This window comes from Oryzias latipes, chromosome 4 (assembly GCF_002234675.1).
Source record: "Oryzias latipes chromosome 4, ASM223467v1".
Lineage (NCBI taxonomy): Eukaryota > Metazoa > Chordata > Actinopteri > Beloniformes > Adrianichthyidae > Oryzias > Oryzias latipes.
Window position 1 is genome coordinate 30,114,327 of NC_019862.2, and position 18,733 is coordinate 30,133,059.

At 45.3% G+C, this 18,733-nt stretch overlaps 1 protein-coding gene across 4 annotated transcripts in view; it reads left to right on the plus strand.

Moving 5' to 3' along the window:
* The window catches only part of LOC101157205 (transducin-like enhancer protein 1), a 38,241-nt gene that overhangs the window by 12,971 nt on the left and 6,537 nt on the right, over positions 1-18,733 (plus strand). Inside the window, exons 2-8 of one of the 4 annotated variants that reach the window (XM_023954560.1) lie at positions 1,097-1,260; positions 10,836-10,899; positions 13,650-13,694; positions 15,539-15,601; positions 15,693-15,767; positions 16,228-16,450; positions 16,696-16,712. In XM_023954560.1, coding sequence (XP_023810328.1) covers positions 1,097-1,260; positions 10,836-10,899; positions 13,650-13,694; positions 15,539-15,601; positions 15,693-15,767; positions 16,228-16,450; positions 16,696-16,712 — 651 coding nt within the window. The remainder of the gene's footprint in view (positions 1-1,096; positions 1,261-10,835; positions 10,900-13,649; positions 13,695-15,538; positions 15,602-15,692; positions 15,768-16,227; positions 16,451-16,695; positions 16,713-18,733) is intronic. The other 3 variants (XM_023954561.1, XM_023954563.1, XM_023954562.1) reach the window with 3 other exon arrangements.

Below are 18,733 nucleotides of genomic sequence, written 5' to 3' on the forward strand. Positions count from 1 at the left end.
AACCATGTTAAAACCACGGAAGGAGTACAAATCAACGCAAAAGCCAAACGTGCCCCAAAATGTGTGCGTTAATTACATAATTTAACATGATATGTACGTTGTATATGAAATATAAAAGTTATGCATCGGTGGTGAATGTGTGAAAAGTTAGACTTACATGGAAATCTTTGGAAAGCCACAAGTTGGCAAATGCATCTCACAAAAATTACGCACAACTGCGTAAGATTTACGCAATAATAAAGCATAAACTACGTAAAATACGCATAAATTGCGTAATTATCAACCGAAAATTTTGAAAATCTCAAAACCAAATTCATGTAAAGACCCGTCGGCCGAAACCCTCGATAGGCATCTGTGCAAGAAACCCTCATGAATCAGGTAGATCACGCAAGATGAAATGTCATCCGTGGAAAATGCACAAAATGTAGGCAGTGGCTGTGTGACAAGGCCTTAAGGTGAGAGTACGCGCTCCTTTCTGGCCGTGCACAAACGCTGCACACATGGCGTGTGCAGGTGAGACGTAAGTGCCCTTATGGATGTCCACAGCAACTACATTAAGAGTCAGGCAGCAGCAATGAGTGCGCACTTGTCACGGAAACACTAACGTACTCCTTGCACAGTAGGGTTAAAAAAATAAAAATAAGTTGACGCACCCACGTCTCAGCTACTTCATTTTGACTTAAGTCTTCACTGCATCCTGGAGAGCAGGAACACTTTTTTTTTTCCTACGGGCTCACTGAGCGGTCTGTGACCTTGATATTCCCTGCAGATCACCTGCGTGTCCTGTACCGGTTAAGGCGTTTTTCACCCGCAGAAAGCCGGTGTCCACCTGTATGGGCAGTTATGAGACGCTCTTGTTCCTGAAACCCTCTCTGGCCGGCCCTGCTCGGGCCATGCTCCTCTGACAATAGAACCGCACACGACAGACTCGTACACCTGCTTTGCCCTATAGTTCCCTGCTGTTCCTCTGTTTGGCAAACATCACATTTTGGATATTGATTTGGTTTCATTACCTTTTAGTAAACACTCTACTTTCATTAAATCTCAGTTTGTTTACAAAGAAATCCCTAAATCTTATGTTTTTCTCTGTGCTCAGGCTCCTCTGCAGCCTCCCCCTGGGTCCTCAGCCTCAGTGGTAGCTGCAGCCGCCGCCGCCGCCGCCGCAGCTTCGGGTACTCCCCAGTCACTGAAGCTAACCTACCCGGAAACTCTGGATCGCATCAAGGAGGAGTTTCAGTTCCTGCAGACTCAGTACCACAGGTGGGTGTGGCATCTGTTTGTATATCCAACGGCGTCGTCATCAATCTGTGCATTTATATTCTGTCAGTAAAGTGAGTAGGAAAAATAACTGAAGTTATATTTGAGCTGTAAAGTACTTTATTTAAAGTATGCACTCTGGTGTTTTACGGTTTTGGCGTGTGTTTGCTAAATAGATCGCCATAACGCAGGTTTTTTCTGGGCATATTTGGTTGTTAGAAACATTTTGCACCATCTGCAGACTCAACAAGAGAAGACCACCAGTAACATCATAATTTCTCTGCTGGGGGGAAAAAAAGCACGTACGATGACTAAAATCAGCTGCAGCAGTGGATTTCACTGAAAACTTTACATGACGCTAAAAGGTTGCTTGGGGTTCTAACAACTCCTGAGGTGTGGGCGTCCCAGCTCCATGCAATGATCTTATACGCTCTCCTTGTGACGGGTGCAAGGCTGACCAGACTGTGATGTTCTGCTTACTGCCGTGGTGCGTGACAGTGTAGAGTAATGGGACCAGAATGTCTCTGAATGTGGGATCTGGGCATCCTGCTTTGTCCCAGATCGCTCCTCTGGCCTGTTCCGTTGGCAGACCTTCACAGAGTCCCAGTCCACAGACTTTTCTCTCCTCATCCTGCTTTGATTAGGCAAGCCAGAAGCTCTCCTTTCTCCTTTTTTGCCCCACTTTAAACTTCTTTGTTGCACCAGCTCACACGCTTGTACGTACTTGTGCAGACGTGTACTTTTAGACACACACCCGTTCGCATTTATCAAATTTTTAGACAGTCCTGATGTGACTCGGGTTATGGATGACTCTTTTTTTCCACGGTTGTTTAACTGTAGGGTTTTAACCTTAGTTTCATGTATTTGAATGCTTTCTTGGTTGTTTTTAACAGTGTGATGCTTGGATTTGGGGCGTTGCAAATTTGTTTATATAGGTCATGTGACATGGATTACATTATGGCGCCGTTCCGCTTAACTAAACAGAAAACAGCGAGGCTCTGTAGTTTAACTCACGAAGAAACCCAGACCTTCTGATCGCTGTTCCTTCAAACATGGATGATTTTTGGGACTCAGTGGTTCTCAGCACACAAATCCCGACACGGAGCAAACTGATTCAGTGGCGTTTGCCGGGCCGCTGTAATCAGCCGGACTGGCAGCGGTTCAGGACAGCTTTTGTTACAAAACACTTGAAGCGTCTTCATCCTTTCTAGCAACGCTGAAGAGATCCGCAATAAGAGAATGATGAGATTAAGAACGTCAGGAACAAGAGCGAGCGTGGGATTATAACCTTTCCAATTTTGTCAGCACAGCGTGTCGTTTAAGCAGATTCTGGTTTCCTGGAAAGATTGTTTAACCAACCTGCAGGCTTCTCCCAACAGCCCTCAAGCTGTTGTCATTATGGAAGCACCAGGCGTGTGAGTGGAGCTGCAGACTAATGCTGCACTCAAACTCTAACAGTAGCAACAATTATTGGAAGAGTCTTGGTGAGCAGACATGACTGTGAAATTTGGCAGCTGCACGTGAGCCGGCTTTTTGGAAGACGGGTTTAGCTTATTGACAGTTGGCCTAAAAGGAGTGATAAAGTTGATCATTATTCAACACAACAGTGACGTGCACAGAATCCACTTTGGAGTTTGAAATCTGGTCTGAAAGCAGAGAGGTTTGCTCTTACTTTCGAAATTTCCAGAGCCAGTCCATCCCTTCAGTGGAGGCCAATAGAGATTCATTTGCGCCGAGCATCAGAAATTTGCATTTTAAGTGAGTATTTTCTCACCTGCAAACAGCCGGGTGGATACGGGCCGTCTACAGGTGAGAAAATGAGGAAACCTGCATGGAGAATGCAGGTGGCCCGCACACATTTTTAAGATTGCAGACGTCTCTGTGAGCCTGAAGGTACATTCACATTGCCCTCGACAAGGGGCATTCAAGCAACCACTTTGGATGAAAAGTCTATGGTTGTGTCTGAATTCCTTCCCTTCTCACTATAGTGCACTATAAAGTGTGTTCACCATTTTCTAGAGCTGTCTGAATCTACAATTCCAAAATCCAGGGCCCTTGAAATATTCCAGAAGTGTCTGCGATAAACCAGTGTTCATCGATGCTCACCAGATCGGCGAATAAAGACCACAATGCATTGCGTTTTTGACAAAAAAATGTATTTAAATGTATTTTTTAGTAAACCATCAATGTTTTTATCTTCAGAAGACAGTGGACTCATAAATAATTGTCCCAAAATGCTCATATTAATTGGATTTTAATTTTGTGAAATCGATGACGTCATATATGTTTAGGAAACAAAAACAAACAAAAGTAGTGAGCGTGGTGTCCGAATTACTTTTAAACTTCAGGCCACTGGATAGTCCCAAACTGTATAGTTTTTAGGGGTTAGGGTGGGAATTCGGACATAAAGTGTGTAAATGTATGTAAATGCAAATGTTGGGCTTCCGCGTTGAAAACTTTTGCGTTCACGTGTAGCTACGCACATTTGAGGTTGCGCTTTGACCAATCAGGGGCTCAGATGTGGTAGTGACGTGTGTATGGCGTCTTTTTTAATTCATGCCAACCGTCTGAAAATTGATCGTGGAGGAGAAATCAATATTCGAGGTTTGTGCCGGAATTCTACGACAGCAAGTCTCATATCTATGGGAAAAGAGCTGTGAAAGAAAAACTTTGAGTAAGATCCACCAGATTTTTTGTACCGATTCAACATTTCACACAAAGCCTTTTTTCTAACTGTAGGTGTTGGACACGCGCTAGGAACCAGTAAAAAAGGAAAAAGGAGCCCCTCCCTGCCGGTCTAGTGTGAACACCATGGGCTATATGTGCGTTCAAGAATGAGCATTTTGCGTGTTCTTGAGTGCGCGTCACGTGCCCAGTTTGTCCATATTTTACCTTAAACAGAATCTCCTTTTGAGTGTTGCTGCTTCATTGACTTAAGTGATATTGGAGTTCACACAGTCTAAGATCCATTATGAATTGTTGAGTCATAAGATCTGTTTCAGAAACAGTTCCAGAGCTTTTTAATGTAGAGGTTGAGATCCAGAAAATGGTTTATTACATCACTCAGTGCTGACTAAAGGCTCTTTCTGCTTATGCATGTGGCCATCACTCAGTACCCCACTCATGCACTTCGACTCGTCTCGATGCATATGCTATTTAGAGGTCATAAAGCCGCCATGATGTTGTAAAAATAGACATTATTGTTGAAACCGTGGAGTCGCTGCATTATGATGTGACTCCTAAAAGCTGTAAGATGCCAGTTCGCCTCGATGGCATCATGAAGCGTTCAGTTTGGCAGCAGTTTTCCAAAAACAGGCAGCCAAACCCGCTGGATTAGCAGTGGCAACAGGCTGGAGCGCAGAGTCGCGTCTGATTGCCGGCTCTGCCTTCATGTAATCAGACCTACTTGCACTCTTCTCACTCAGCAGGGACACATGAACGGAGCTCCTAGGTCCTAATCCGGTGCATGTCCTCAAAGCACTTAACCACCGCTCTGGACCTCTCCAGTTATCTGCACCCAAAAATAGGCGTTTTCTGGAAATAGCAGGGCTCAGTGGTGTATTTTGGTTCCAGGGAAGGGAGACACTCATTGATGTTGGATTAGAAGACAGGAAAGAGATGGGACGGATTAGAGCTGATGAGCAGCAATGCTGTTGTTTGTTTGTTGGCAGACGGCGATATAATGTTTGTTTCAGACCATCAGCGTTTTTCGCTGGAGTCAGAAGATGACAAAAAGTCAATCAGGAGGTCACTTTGTGTGCGCGCGTGCGTGTTTAAATTATTATCTATATTTAAAACCACATAGGCATTCTCCTTAATTTTCTTCAGTCTTTAAACCTTCAGAAAGGATGGTCCCCACAAAGCATGGTCCAGTCAGGTGCCCCCCACAATGTCTTAAAGACAAGTAGGTGTGTGTGTGCGCGCGCGCGTGTGTGTGTGTGTGTGTGTTTTAGCTGTCCTAACAGACTGCAGTCGGCTGAATGAAGGGAGACGAGAGCTGCTGCTGACAGAGTTCTCATTACTGTAATTTCTTTCTACTTAAATGCTTACACAGGTTGTTCGTGGTGACAGCAGAAAAACTTGTGTGTACTTGTGTGTGTGTGTGTGTCTGTGTGTGGCCTGCAAAGTCAGATAGGCTCTCCACTTACCACTAATATGCTGCCACTCATCACTTAAGAGCCCCTCCACTCATCTCTGCCTAAATACTCCAAACACAAACGCACACTAGTGTGCGTGTTCGTGCGCGTGAGTGCGTTTGCGTGCTATGCTACTTTTTAAAATACTGACCGGTCTCCACTTCATGAGTAAATTTGGTGATTGTCAAAAAAGTTTTGATCTAAATTGACCAATGAAAGAGGAGGAAATGGTTAAAACAGGGTGGGGCCAACATTTAGGGTCCAAATTGTTTTTCTTCTTTTAATCTTTTTGCAAAATCTTCCAAATTTTGCAAAAAGAATAAAGATTCTTCTGGTGATTTTGTGGGGATATGTGCATTTTCCAGGCTTTTAGGATGTTAGTCCTGTTCAGGCCGGTTGATTTACAGTTTTGTTTCTTGTTTTTATGTTGTTTTTTTTTTTGCTTTTTTGTATAATGCTGCTTGATGCATTAAATAAATAAAATATTTAAATAAGACAAACCTTTAGCTGCTTGTTGCTACATTTGGTTTTCTGTTTTGCCATAAAGCAGCCAATCCGTGTCTAGTGTCTGCAAAACACGTTTTTCGTTGTTATCTCTTCAAAATAAAAGCATTGCTGTCAATTTAAAAGCCCAACATTTGCTGGCTTACTGTAACAAAACACACTGTGCTTTTTGTCTGTTTTTAAAGTTCTGCCATCTCTGGTACAGTTTGCAGAAACGTTTCCTGTTCACATTTTTTATCGTAACAAGATTAACATTTTGTCATCAAATAGTGGAGCTGAGCCTTTGTGTGGAAAAAATGGAGGCTGGAGGTGAAAGCAAAGGATGTTTGATAATTGAAGCGGGGCAGAGGAAACGGGCCGCACTCTCAGAGACCGATTTATCAAATAAATAGTGCTGTATGAGCACGGCAGTGGTGCAATCATTGTGAGGGTTTGTCACAGACCATAGAGACTGATCAAAATTAATTTAAGAGAAGCAGAGTTGTGAGGAAAGAAAGAAATATTTAATTTTGACATTTTGATGTCTTTTTCTCGATCAGAGTCAGAGTGAGCTCTGCTTCATCTTCCTCCTCTTCTTCAGTGTGTGGATGTTGGTTTAAAAAGGTCTTCGTCATTTCTGGGCTTCATGTGACACTTTTTAAATCAAAACGACAAAGTAATGTCTAAATCTTACTTTCATTAGTACGTTTTTTAAGTCTTGTTGTTAACAATAAATGGAAATAATGTTTCTGAGACTTGAGGCAGAACATGAATGAATAAAATAACTTTTTTATGCTTAAGGCTGCAAATGTTAAATTATCTTTAGCCAAAAGCTCAGAACTGCACAACAAAATACCAAAAAAAACTCTTCTTTAAAGTAATCAGTTACATTGATTATTCTGATTCTTCTTGCACCTTCGGCTTCTCCCATCAGCGAAACAACCCTCCCTTGAGGATGAGTCGCATGGTAAACTTGGCAATGTTTTTGCCCTTCCTGACGCAACCCTCTCAATCCAACCGGGCTTTGGACCGGCACAGCAGCAGAGAAGGGAATAGGGAGCAGCCCGGAATCAAACCCAGGTTTCACGGACGGAAGGCGCCGCAAACCAGCACGAGCTAAACCGGCCCCCACATTGATTATTCTGATTACTGTCTATAAAGACGAAACAGGATGTGTGTTTGTGTGTGTGTGTGTGGGGGGGGGGTTGCCACTGTTTATTTAGCAGGTCTGAAAGTACAAGTGGGCATTTGTGCTGTCCTTGATTTTTGTGCGTTTGTGTGTGCATTGCACGCTGCTTCGGTGTGTTTATGCAAACGCACACACTACAACCACTCCTCTTTGTGGGTTTGGGACTGGTGGAAACGAGCCCTCCGTCACGCACACACACAAATGCACGCCGTCACACACACACCCATGCACGCCATCACGCACATACATGCACGGTGTCACACACACCCATGCACGTTTCATGCACACACATGCACGCCGTCACACACACACATGCACGCTGTCATACACACACATGCACGCCGTCAAACAGACACATGCACGCCATCACGCACACACGCACGCCGTCACACACACCCATGCCCGCTGTCACACACACATGCCCGCTGTCACACACACACATGCCCACTGTCACACAAAGACATGCCCGCCGTCACACACGTATGCACGGCGTCACGCACACACGCTGTCACGCACACACATGCACGCCATCATGCGCACACATGCATGCCGTCAAACACACATGCACGCAGTCACGCACACACATGCCCGCTGTCACACACACATGCAGGCCTTCATGCACACACGCATGCACGCCGTCACACACACATGCACGCCATCACGCACACACATGCACGCCGTCACGCACACACGCAGCACGCCGTCTCGCACACACATGCACGCCATCATGCACACACATGCACGCCATCACACACACACATGGCCGCTGTCACACACACACATGCACGTTGTCACACACACACATGCACGCTGTCACACACACACATGCATGCCGTCACGCACACACGCACGCCCTCACGCACACACATGCACGCTGTCACACACACACATGCCCGCTGTCACACACACACATGCACGCTGTCACACACACACATGCCTGCTGTCATTCACATGCCCGCCCTCATGCACACACATGCACACCGTCACACACACACATGCACGCCGTCACACACACACATGCCCGCTGTCACACACACACATGCACGCTGTCACACACACACATGCCCGCTGTCACACACACACATGCACGCTGTCACACACACACATGCCTGCTGTCATTCACATGCCCGCCCTCATGCACACACATGCACACCGTCACACACACATGCACGCCGTCACACACACACATGCCCGCTGTCACACACACACATGCACGCTGTCACACACACGCATGCCTGCTGTCATTCACATGCCCGCCCTCATGCACACACCTGCCCGTCATCACGCACATCCCCGCCGTCACGCACACACATGCCCGCTGTCACGCACACACATGCACACACACGAAGTCTCCTCTTCTCCCCTCCTCTCGCCTCGTGTTTTGTCTATCTCCTCTGAAACGTCTGTCACTCCCCCTTCACAATAAAAGCAGAGGACTAATTATTACAGGCAATCATTCCCAACATGAAAAACCTTCATCCCCCTCAGCACCCCCCCCTCTTCTTCTGAATTTTCCTCCGCCCAACTATCTGATGCTCCCACCGTCACATAATGGCAGCACAGCCTCTAACAGTCATTTCAAGCCTTGAAATCTTTTTTTTTCTTTTCGCTGTAAATGGTTTTCTGAGCGCCCCCCCCCCCCCCCCCCCCCCCCCCAAATACAGGAGGTGTCAGTCAGCGCTCGCCGTATCTGTGCGGTTTGTCAAAATGGGGACGCTTTATGACTCTTAACAGGAAGGGATGTGCAGAGGTGTGTGATTGACGCTCTCAGCAGAGCTTCCTTCTTGAAGGCGCTCCTCTTCACGCTCCTGCTGATGAGGGAGGTGACCGTTCCTCCTCCACGTTCGTCCACATTCCTGCTGTTGGTTTCCATCTGAGACAGATCATATTCTGACTGTTTCAGGTTTTCCTCCCGGTTGTGCACACACAAAGCATTGCATTTGTCGTCTCCCCAGCTGTGAAAGGCAATTCCACCATAATAAAGTCTAAAGGGTGGAGTGGGGTGGTGGTGGGGGGGTTTAATCCTCACTGCACTGCTTCCTTTCCTCCTCCTCTTCCTCCTCCTCCTCCTCCTCTGCTCTGCTGGCTGGCAATGATAAATGAGTCAATTATGAGTGCGCGCGCAGCACTGCTGAAGGAGAGCGGATGGGGTCGTTATTACCTGTTGCTGCTGGGGGAAATGTTGCACCATTAATCATATTCTAATTTTCGTCCTCCAAATGACCCCTCCCTCCCCCTCGCCCCCCCTCCAATCAATCTATCTGCCGTCTGCAAACAAGTCGTGGAAACTGCCGAAGGCCCAGAAAGTGGAAAGTGTCTCGGAAAAGAACGTCTGTGCTGGAGGGGGGGCAGAGGAGCGTTTGGACCGGAGCTTCAGTGCCGCACATTGACAAAGCTGCTGACTTTGTCTGGTTCTGTTGAAGTCCGGTCCAACGCAGGAGAAGGACTGGCTTTGTAACGGGATGAGAGAAAGGCAAAATCAAAATCAAATCTTAAAACCTTTCTGATTTTTAGGAGAGAAAATGATGCAACCATTTATATTTTTCATAATAAAAGTATCCTCTTGAGACAAGAATTCATTCATTTTAGTGTTTAGTGTTTACGCCAGAACTCAGAGGTTAAATAAATCATGTGGTCGATGGTTTTTGGTGTCTGAGCCCCATAAGAATGAATGCCTGGTATTTCTAACACCATTGCTGTGTTTATGGGTGAATGAGTCTTCAGGAGCAGGCTGTCATTTTTTTAAGTTCTGTCAATTGAAATCATCTTTCGGACTGAAAAGGTCAGTGACGGCTTTGGTTTATCTGTTGCTGTTTTATAATATGTTTAAAAATTAATCGACTAAAACTTAAATTCAGCAAAAACTTTCAACCTAAAACTGTGACCAAACAAGCAAAACACACATTTATTTCAATTGATTTCTTTCTTTTCCTTTTAGCCACCTGTCCATCAGTTCACGTTTGAACCCAGACTTATTCTGAGTTGACCCTGTTTAACGTGGGGGCGGTTCTTTCGGTGCAATAAATACCGTAACATGACATTTAGTGATAGAGGTTATGGTGACATCAGAGGAGGGATGATGCGGGCGGCAAAAACAACACGAAACACGCTGTTCTGGAGCGAAAAGCATGTCAATTATGTCCCTTTAGCCAATAGGCTCAAAGCTCCGCCCCCACGTTAAATTGGTGTCAACTCCCTAAAACGTCCGAATAGAAACTATAAACAATAGAATATACAATAGAAAATAGAAAACAGCAGCTGTTTGTATTTTTTAGTATTTCTTCTAATATATATTCTAATGTATCTACTTCTAATATTAAATATATATATTTTAAAGATTTTTTAAGCTTACAAAGTGTATTTTCAGGTTCAAAGCTTTTTAAAATTACATTATCTGGGTTTTTTATTCCCTTTACTGATGCGAATTTGATCCCGGATGAGACCCCGCCTTACAAAGCGGCAGAAGCCACCGAAGCTCCTCCCCCTCAGAGGAAGCAGGGGTTCAAAACATTTGAGACATAAATCAGAAAATTGCAGCTTCTCATCAAATCTCAAACAGAAGAGGATGGAGATTCTAGAGAAAAAAAGAAGAAACATTTCAGGCTCCAGGCGTCGCTTTGTCTATTTGTGCTCAGAGGTGATAATGGGCTGTTAGGCCCCTCCCCTCCTCAGAATGTGGTGGGAGGGGCAACTTGTCTTGTAGCTAATTTTGTGTTTTTGTTGACAGTATGACAAAAACGCCAACAGTTTGTGTTTTGTTCTTGTTGCAGTCTGAAGCTGGAGTGTGAGAAACTGGCCACAGAGAAGACGGAGATCCAAAGACACTACGTTATGGTGAGGCGCGCACAAACACCTCCACAGGCCACTGCCAGGCCCCGCCCCCCACCCCAACAAATGAACTAACCCCAAAAAAGAAACCTGAAAACAGAAGAAACATTTCAGTCATTTCCTTCAGTTTTCTCTCGATGTGAGTTTTTTTCGATGTCTGAGGCTCCGCCTTTTCTCTCCTGGTGGGTGTTTTTCTGCGTTTCGCCCGCGAAAAACAAACCTCATCTGAACTTCTGCGAACATTGATGTGCGTATTGTGCACAGAAAACGAGAGTGGGTGTGTTAGTCTGGGGGGCGGGGCTCAGAGAGCAGGAACATTCAGAAACGCATGAATAGCCCCTTTAATTCACCTGTGGACCGAGCCCCCTCCCCAGGTGACGTCTCTTTTCTGGCCCAGCGGGTCCTGGGCAGCCCACGTTCTATGTGGCAATCTTGGCATGAAGCTATGAGTGGGGGGGTGGGGAGGGGGGTGGGGGGGCTGGCATGAAGCGCAGGCCGTTCTCCTCTGTCGGCTGATGATTCTGGGGAGTTTGGGTGTTGCTTAGCAACAGGCAAAACTTGGCAAAGTATCCGCTAAGCAGGGCTGCCAGAAAATGAGTCTTTTATGGAGCTTACAGGCAAATGCACACAGACAGAGGAGTGTGTGTGTGCACATGTACACGGCAAATCGTGCGAAATACGTAGATGCAAACGCCTACACAGCTGCAGACACACACACACACACACACACACCTGGACTCTCGCACATGCATGGGAACTGCCAGGAAATATGTCTGAGCAGAGAAAGGACCCCCGCCATCCCTACTCCCCATCCTGCCAGCCGGATTCTGGCTGCCCAACTGCCAATCTTTCCTGTCCAATAGCAGCCACGCTGAAAAGCAAATGTCAGCCTGTCACTTTTCAAAGCATCTGACTCTAAAATGCTCCCCTTTTTGGTCTTTCTCTGAAGAAAGAGGGGCATCTTCAGCCGTCTCTCTCCTCGCCATTCAGCGCCTCCTGCATCCTGTTCTTTCAGACAGAAGCTCGGGTCAAATATTTTTTCACGATTGTTGCAGAAGTCTGTCTCCCTTTCTTTGCTCAGCCACAATTTTCCTGCCTATTTTTGGATGAAGCATGCCCCCCACCCCCCACCCCGGGGTCATTACAGCTCCACGGCTTTGAGGGTAAATTAGCGCACCGCGCCGCTCAGGGAGCACAAGGCCCCTCGCGGCGCTCAGGTTGGGGCTGCCGCTCTGTGAAGATGGGGGACAAACAGGAAGTCTGGAATGGATGGGTTTGTTCCTTTTGTGTGTTGGCATTTAAAACCAAAGCAAACGGCTCCGTATCGTCTGCACGACCATATAAGGACAAAAGCTCAGTGTGCGTCACATGAGTCCAATAGCAGAACTGCACGAGTCGTTATTGGACATTTCTGGAACACTAGAAAAATGGTTGTTTTCATTCAGGTTGGGGTTTCTTTACTGATTTAATAACAGTAGTCGTTCAGATTGAATGAACATGTGTGCACAGACATAATTTATTGGTGTTTGAAGCACCGCTTGATTTAAACGCCTCAAAACTCGTCCGTTTAGGTATGAAATCATCACCTTTTCTGTAACTACTTTAATTATTATTATTATTAAAAATTATTATTTATAATTTTGGTTTAATATGGACATGGATGACATCAAAATTCAAGGGAAAAAAATCAAATTAAATTGATGTTTTTCAAAATAAAGGTCTTAATCATGTTAAATAACAGTAAAACTTAAATTAGTTTATGGCCTTAAAGATACGTGCAAAGAAAATATCAGGTAAAATTTTTTCCAATTTCAGCAAGTATTAATAATTACATACAAATGTCTAAATATACTATACATAAGAATTTGCAGGGTAGGGGCTGTTAGACTGATTGGTGGTACAGTCCAACAGAATTCTGCTATGTTCAGACCGGGCTCTGCAATGCCTGTTCAAGTGGCCACTTCCGTTAAAAAGTCTATGTACATAAATGCACCTTTCTGATGTAGAATTTCTACGACCATATTTGGGTTCTATGTGCAAAATGCCAGTTAAAAAAACGTAGAACTTTGACCAATCGGGGACTTGGATTTGGAAGCGATGCATGAATGGCGTCTTTAATTTTATGGAATCGTTTGAAAATTGAGAGAATAACTGGTTTGCGCTCGGTTGGATGCCATCAAGTCTTTTATCTATTGCAGTGTTTTTCAACCAGTGTGCCGATGGCACACTAGTGTGCCGTCGGAGATGGACAAGTTTGCCGTGGGAAATTGCCCTCATTAACTGATGTAAAAACATTGGGAGTGGGGTCATCTAGACCCACTCACGCTGAACCTTTTTTCTTCAATGATTTGTGAACCTCACTGGTGTCCATGGATTACATGAAATCTTTCCACCTTTGTCCACCTTTGTCATGGTAGGGAGAATACGTCAATGTAAGGGTGGGGGCATGTAAGATAGCACAAGGGTTAAAGACATTTTGAAAAGAATGACAGTACCGCGATTTAGCTGCAACTAAAGCTGTTTTCTGAAAAGTCCCGCCCCTTGAACTGTCCCCACCAATCATTCTTGGAGTCTTAATCACATGCCATCAGTCTGAGCAATCAGAAGTGGTTAAAGTCTTCACTTCCTTGTTCTGATTCTGGTGGTAAAATGTAATGTATAAATGTAACAAATTCTTCAAAGACTCTTTGATGCATGACTTTGTTTCAGCACTTTGCCGTGTTCTTTGTATGACCCCATGTTCTCCTCTCTTTCAGTATTATGAAATGTCTTACGGCCTTAACATTGAAATGCACAAGCAGGTGAGTCTGCCTTTTCTTCCTCTGCTCTGTTTCTTGTTCATCACCTCCCCTTTTCTGCTCTGAGAAGCAACTTTCAGGGAAACTTTTCCTCCGTCTGCGTCCTTCGCCGTCACGCCGTTAACGGGATCCGCCAGCCGGTTTCATTTCCTCCTCGCAGACGGATGAGAAAACTCCTCTCCCTCACTCACTATTATTACTCCCCTCTTCCCTCCATCCATCCTTTGGATTTCCCCATCTCCTCTAAAGCCATCTTCCTGTCCTCTTTTCCTCATCTTCGTCCATCTTTCTCCTCCGTCTGTCGATCTCTCTCCTCCTCTCTGGATCTGTTTCTCCTCCATCTTCTTGCTGTATTTCACTTGAAATCAGGTCACTGCCTTCCCGCCGTCTACTCGTATCTTTCACTCCCTTCGTTTCACCATCTCAATCGCTTTGCCTTTGACTTGCTGCTGCCCCCCCCCCCGCTCATTTTTCCTCCTCTTCATTCCTCCTGCTCTTTGTTTCTCTTCTTCCTCTTTTCTCTTTCGCCTCTTTCCTTCACTGGCTGTCATTTTCCTCATGCCAATCTGCCCTTTTCCTTCTTCACTTCCTCTGCCTCCTCTTTTCATTCTCCCACAACCCCCCCCCCCCATTCTCTTTCTCTTTCTGCAGATTGCTCATGTTCTCTCCGTCTCTCTCCTGAAGATGTCATTTAGTAGTTGGAGTTCTCTAACAAGAAAACATTGTGTGTCCCTCGGGGGGTGGGGGGGTGGGGGGGTGGACTCCAAATAAGGAGGGCTTGGGGCAGTGGTGGTTGTGCGTGTGTGTGTGTGTGTGGGGGGGGGGGGGGGGGGGGGCTAAAAGATGGGAGAGTGCAGGGAGGGAGGGAGGGATGTGTGCAATGAGAAAGGACGAGCAAGAGAAAGGATGGGTGGAAGTTCAGTCCAGCATCAATAAATCACTTAAGAGCGAGGGGATGGGGGGGGGGGGGGCATACGTGCACACGCACGGGCACAAATGCTCTCACATGCACATGCATTTTCTCACATTGCAGCACATGCATGCGCAACACAAAGTAGCTGTCGGAACAACAAACCGCCTGCAGCCATAATGATGCTGTCATGATCTCTGCTCGCATATCATTACTGGCTCTGAAGGCCAAGCGTACGTGTGTGTGTGGGTGTGTGTGTGTGTGTGTGTGTGTGTGTGTGTGTGTGCACATGTACGTGCGCGTGAGTAGAATAAACATGGAATGGTGCGTAACTCTGTGGTGATGCTGAGGAGAAACGGAAAGATGGATGAAGGAGCGAAAAACAAAGATGGAAACAAGGATGCTGATGAGGGGAGTGGGGGGGGGGGGGGGGCGCTCGCCTCCAGCCAAGCAGAAGAGCAGATTGAGGCAGACGCTCCCCCACAGCTTAGAATCACTGACCCCCAGCAGGAACCGCACACATGCAGAAATGAACCCATAGACAACAAAACAGACATGCAGGGACGTGTCAGACACATGTACACACCCGTAAGATGGCGAGCGTTGTCTTGCCTTTTCACACACGCGCGTGCACGTTTGGGTACGTGCACGCACACACATGCATGCGCCCTGTGTGGGCTGGCTGTGGCCACAGCAGACGCTGGGCATGAATATTTTAGCCAAACTCTCTGGCAGAGTTTCCATTTGCATGGACCAGATGTAAGCAGCTGAAATATTTACCACACTGGCCCTGAGAGAAACGGACGTGTGTGTGTGTGTGTGTGTGTGTGTAGCCTTCAAGTGTGTGTGTCTTCTTTGTGATGATGCTGGGCCTTGGCTGTGTGCTTGTTTGTGTTTCTTCGTCAGAATGACAGGATCTTTTTCCCCCCCCTCTCAGACGGAGATCGCCAAGCGGTTAAACGTGATCTGCGCTCAGCTCATCCCATTCCTGTCACAGGAGGTGGGGGGGCGCACACAATTCATGTGTTTGCTGGTTTCTGAGAGGAAATAATGACTTTAATTACTGATATTTGTCCCCCCCCCCCCTGCAGCATCAGCAACAGGTGGTCCAGGCAATGGAACGTGCCAAACAGGTGACCATTGGGGAGCTAAATGCTTCGATAGGGGTACGTGGGCTCCCCCCTCTGCCTAATAGCGTGTGTACCTACTCCCAGATTTTAATTTATCTTATTTTTTATCTCTTTTATCAACAAAAAAATAATTTAGTGTTTTTATTGGGTTAATATTTTATATAAAACCTTTTTTAACCTAAACACCAACATTTGGTTTAAGAGCAGATTCAATTGTTTCTCCCGAGCGCTTGAATCTACCAAAAATGTCAATTCCTAAGCTGTTTTCCAGACTTTTAAACTAAAAATCGTAAAAAAAGGTACTTCTCTTAGGTTTACCTCCATACTTCCCTCCAAAAGAGCCACTGCCTTGTCCTCAGCATTTCTCCTCTCCACTTTCTTCATTTCTTCTTCTGAATCCGCTTCAGTTCTTCCAAATCACACGTCTGTCTTTTCCCATCTCCTCTCTGCTTTGTTTTTCTGCCCCCCCCCCCCCCTCCCCCTTTTTTCCCCACAGCAGCAGATTCAGGCGCAGCATCTCTCCCAGCATGCCCAGGGCTTGCCAATGGGCCCACACCCCTCAGGGTTGCCCCATCCCAGCCTAGCGCTTGGCGGCGGGTCGGGCTTGTTGGCCCTGTCCGGGGCTCTGGGGGCCCAGCTCGCCGCCAAAGATGAGAGGGCTCATCTTGAGGCGGCGGCGGCGGCGGCAGCTGCTGCCTCTGCAGCAGAGCACCACAGAGGTACACAATCGCAACAATCATCTCCACATCCATAGCCGCCTGTTCCTGTCGGGCTGAAAGTCAATTTAAAAAAAAAACTGCATCAGGTGCCGGAAAAACCAGGAATTCTCTTTTGTAGAATACATTTCTGTCTCCAAACTCCTCCATCTTTGGTTTTAAACAATTCCAGAGTTATTTAAGAAAATCATGGGGTTTCTGTTTCTGTTTTTGCTGATGTGCTGCTGCCTGGATCCTGGGGGGAGCAGATCGTGAAGCGGGACCTGTGAGTACACCTCCACACTTCTGCTCGAATGAAGCCTCTTTTCAGTTCCTGCTCAAAACTGATGAATTAATAATCTGCATTTACCCTCTGTCATCACTACCGACTGTATATGAGAACTCTCCCCCTCGCGTTCCAAACAGGAAGTGGCTCCAAGAAGCCAAAATCCCATAGACCTCTATGGAGAATCAAACAGCTGTTAGTCAGTCATTCTATTGGTCAGAAGAACCGTTCTGGATCTGATACCTTCTTTTAAAAACATGTTCTTGATAATCCCCCCCCCCTATAGTTTAAGGTATTCAGGTTATAAACTGACCAATCAGATGCATCAATAAAAGTAGGAGGGGCCTGCTGCCCCCCCCACACCAACGTTGTAGTGGTAGGGGTGTAGCCTTCCAACAAGCTCACTCCTGATTGGTGAGAGTGGTTGCCATAGAAACGTAGACTCAGACCGACTTGGAACGATCACTTCTTACTATCGTGAAAACTGGCGACTAAATTGACTTAATGCAGTTGCAGCTATAAGTGAATCATTTTCCAGGGGTTGCGTCACACTCGCTCACTCCAGTTCCCTTATACAGTCAATGGTCTTCACACGAGGGCGGCAAACTGAAGTGGTCTCCTGTCAGACATCAGTTCTGTTTGTAAAATGTTTGCTTTCATTTTTTTTTTTAACCCAAGGTATTTTTATTGAGTTTTACATTATAAAAACACAATTACAAAGTTCTGTAAGTATGAAAGACAAATTACTAAAAGAAGTGTTTATAATAAAGCTAAGGAAAGGAAACAAAAAAACAACAACAAAAAAAAACAAAACATAATAATACGCAAAAATAATAAATAAAATTAACAGAATACCCCATACCAGTTTCTCCAGTTTTAAACAGGACATGATATCCTGTAGCCACTGTGAATGAGACGGGGGAGAGGCATCTTTCCATTTAAGCAGTATAGCACGTCGTGCCAGGAGTGATGCAAAGGCTATACAGTGTTTTTTGGCAGTACCTGAAACAGCTTGGTCCTCCACAACCCCAAAAATGGCTGTTAATGGATTTGGCTTTAAATCAGTGTTAAATACACGAGACATTGTGTCAAAAATTGTCCTCCAATATACATTCAAATGTGGGCATGAAAAGAACATATGATACAGAGAGGCATCTGTAAGATTACATCTTGTGCATAGTGGACTAACTGTGGGGTACATAGAGGCCAGCTTTACCCTGGAAATATGGACCCGATGTACCACCTTGAACTGAATTAGTTGGTGTCGAGCACAAAATGAAGATGAGTTTACCAGTCTTTCATTTTGATAAGATAAATATTTTGATATCTAATGACCAGAATCTTCTCGCTACAGACTGGATTTTAAGTTGTTTTCATTATTTCTGGTAATTTTAACAAGTTAAAGTAATAAAAAATGGTTTAATCTGGATTGTATTTGGACCAAAGATAGTTGCTAAATCGATTTGCAATACATGATAAATGGGATGTGAGAGCTTCATCCACTGTGGAGTTTGTAGCAGAAACTTTACACTCACCTTTCTATCTTAGAATAAGCAGTTCTTTTTCTATATTTCCTCGTGTTTAAATTGGATTTTATGGGTTGTTTCGTAGCATGTGTGTGTTGGGGCTTTTATTATTATTATTTTTTGTTTAGCACCTCTTTCTGGTGTTCTGTGAAGGTGTGTTATAAATAAAGTTGAATTTGAATAAATGTCAGAGCTAACTGTTAGCAGATCCTCCCAAAACCAACAATAGATTTACACAGATTTACAGTTTCCAAATACATGTTGCCTTAAATTGAACCCTTGACCTTAAGAAAACTAGATTTCTTTGTTGTTCTTGCTTCCATGTCGATGCTAAATGAGGATAATTTTGAAGTATGTGGTGCCTTTTTGCATCCGAAGGCATCAAGGGGTTAATAAACTTCCCGTTAGTTAGAAAATGCGCTCTGATCCATCAGCCTGGTGTCCCTTCAGTCTCTGCAGCTCCTGATGGGATTCATGGTCTCCCTCATTATCACC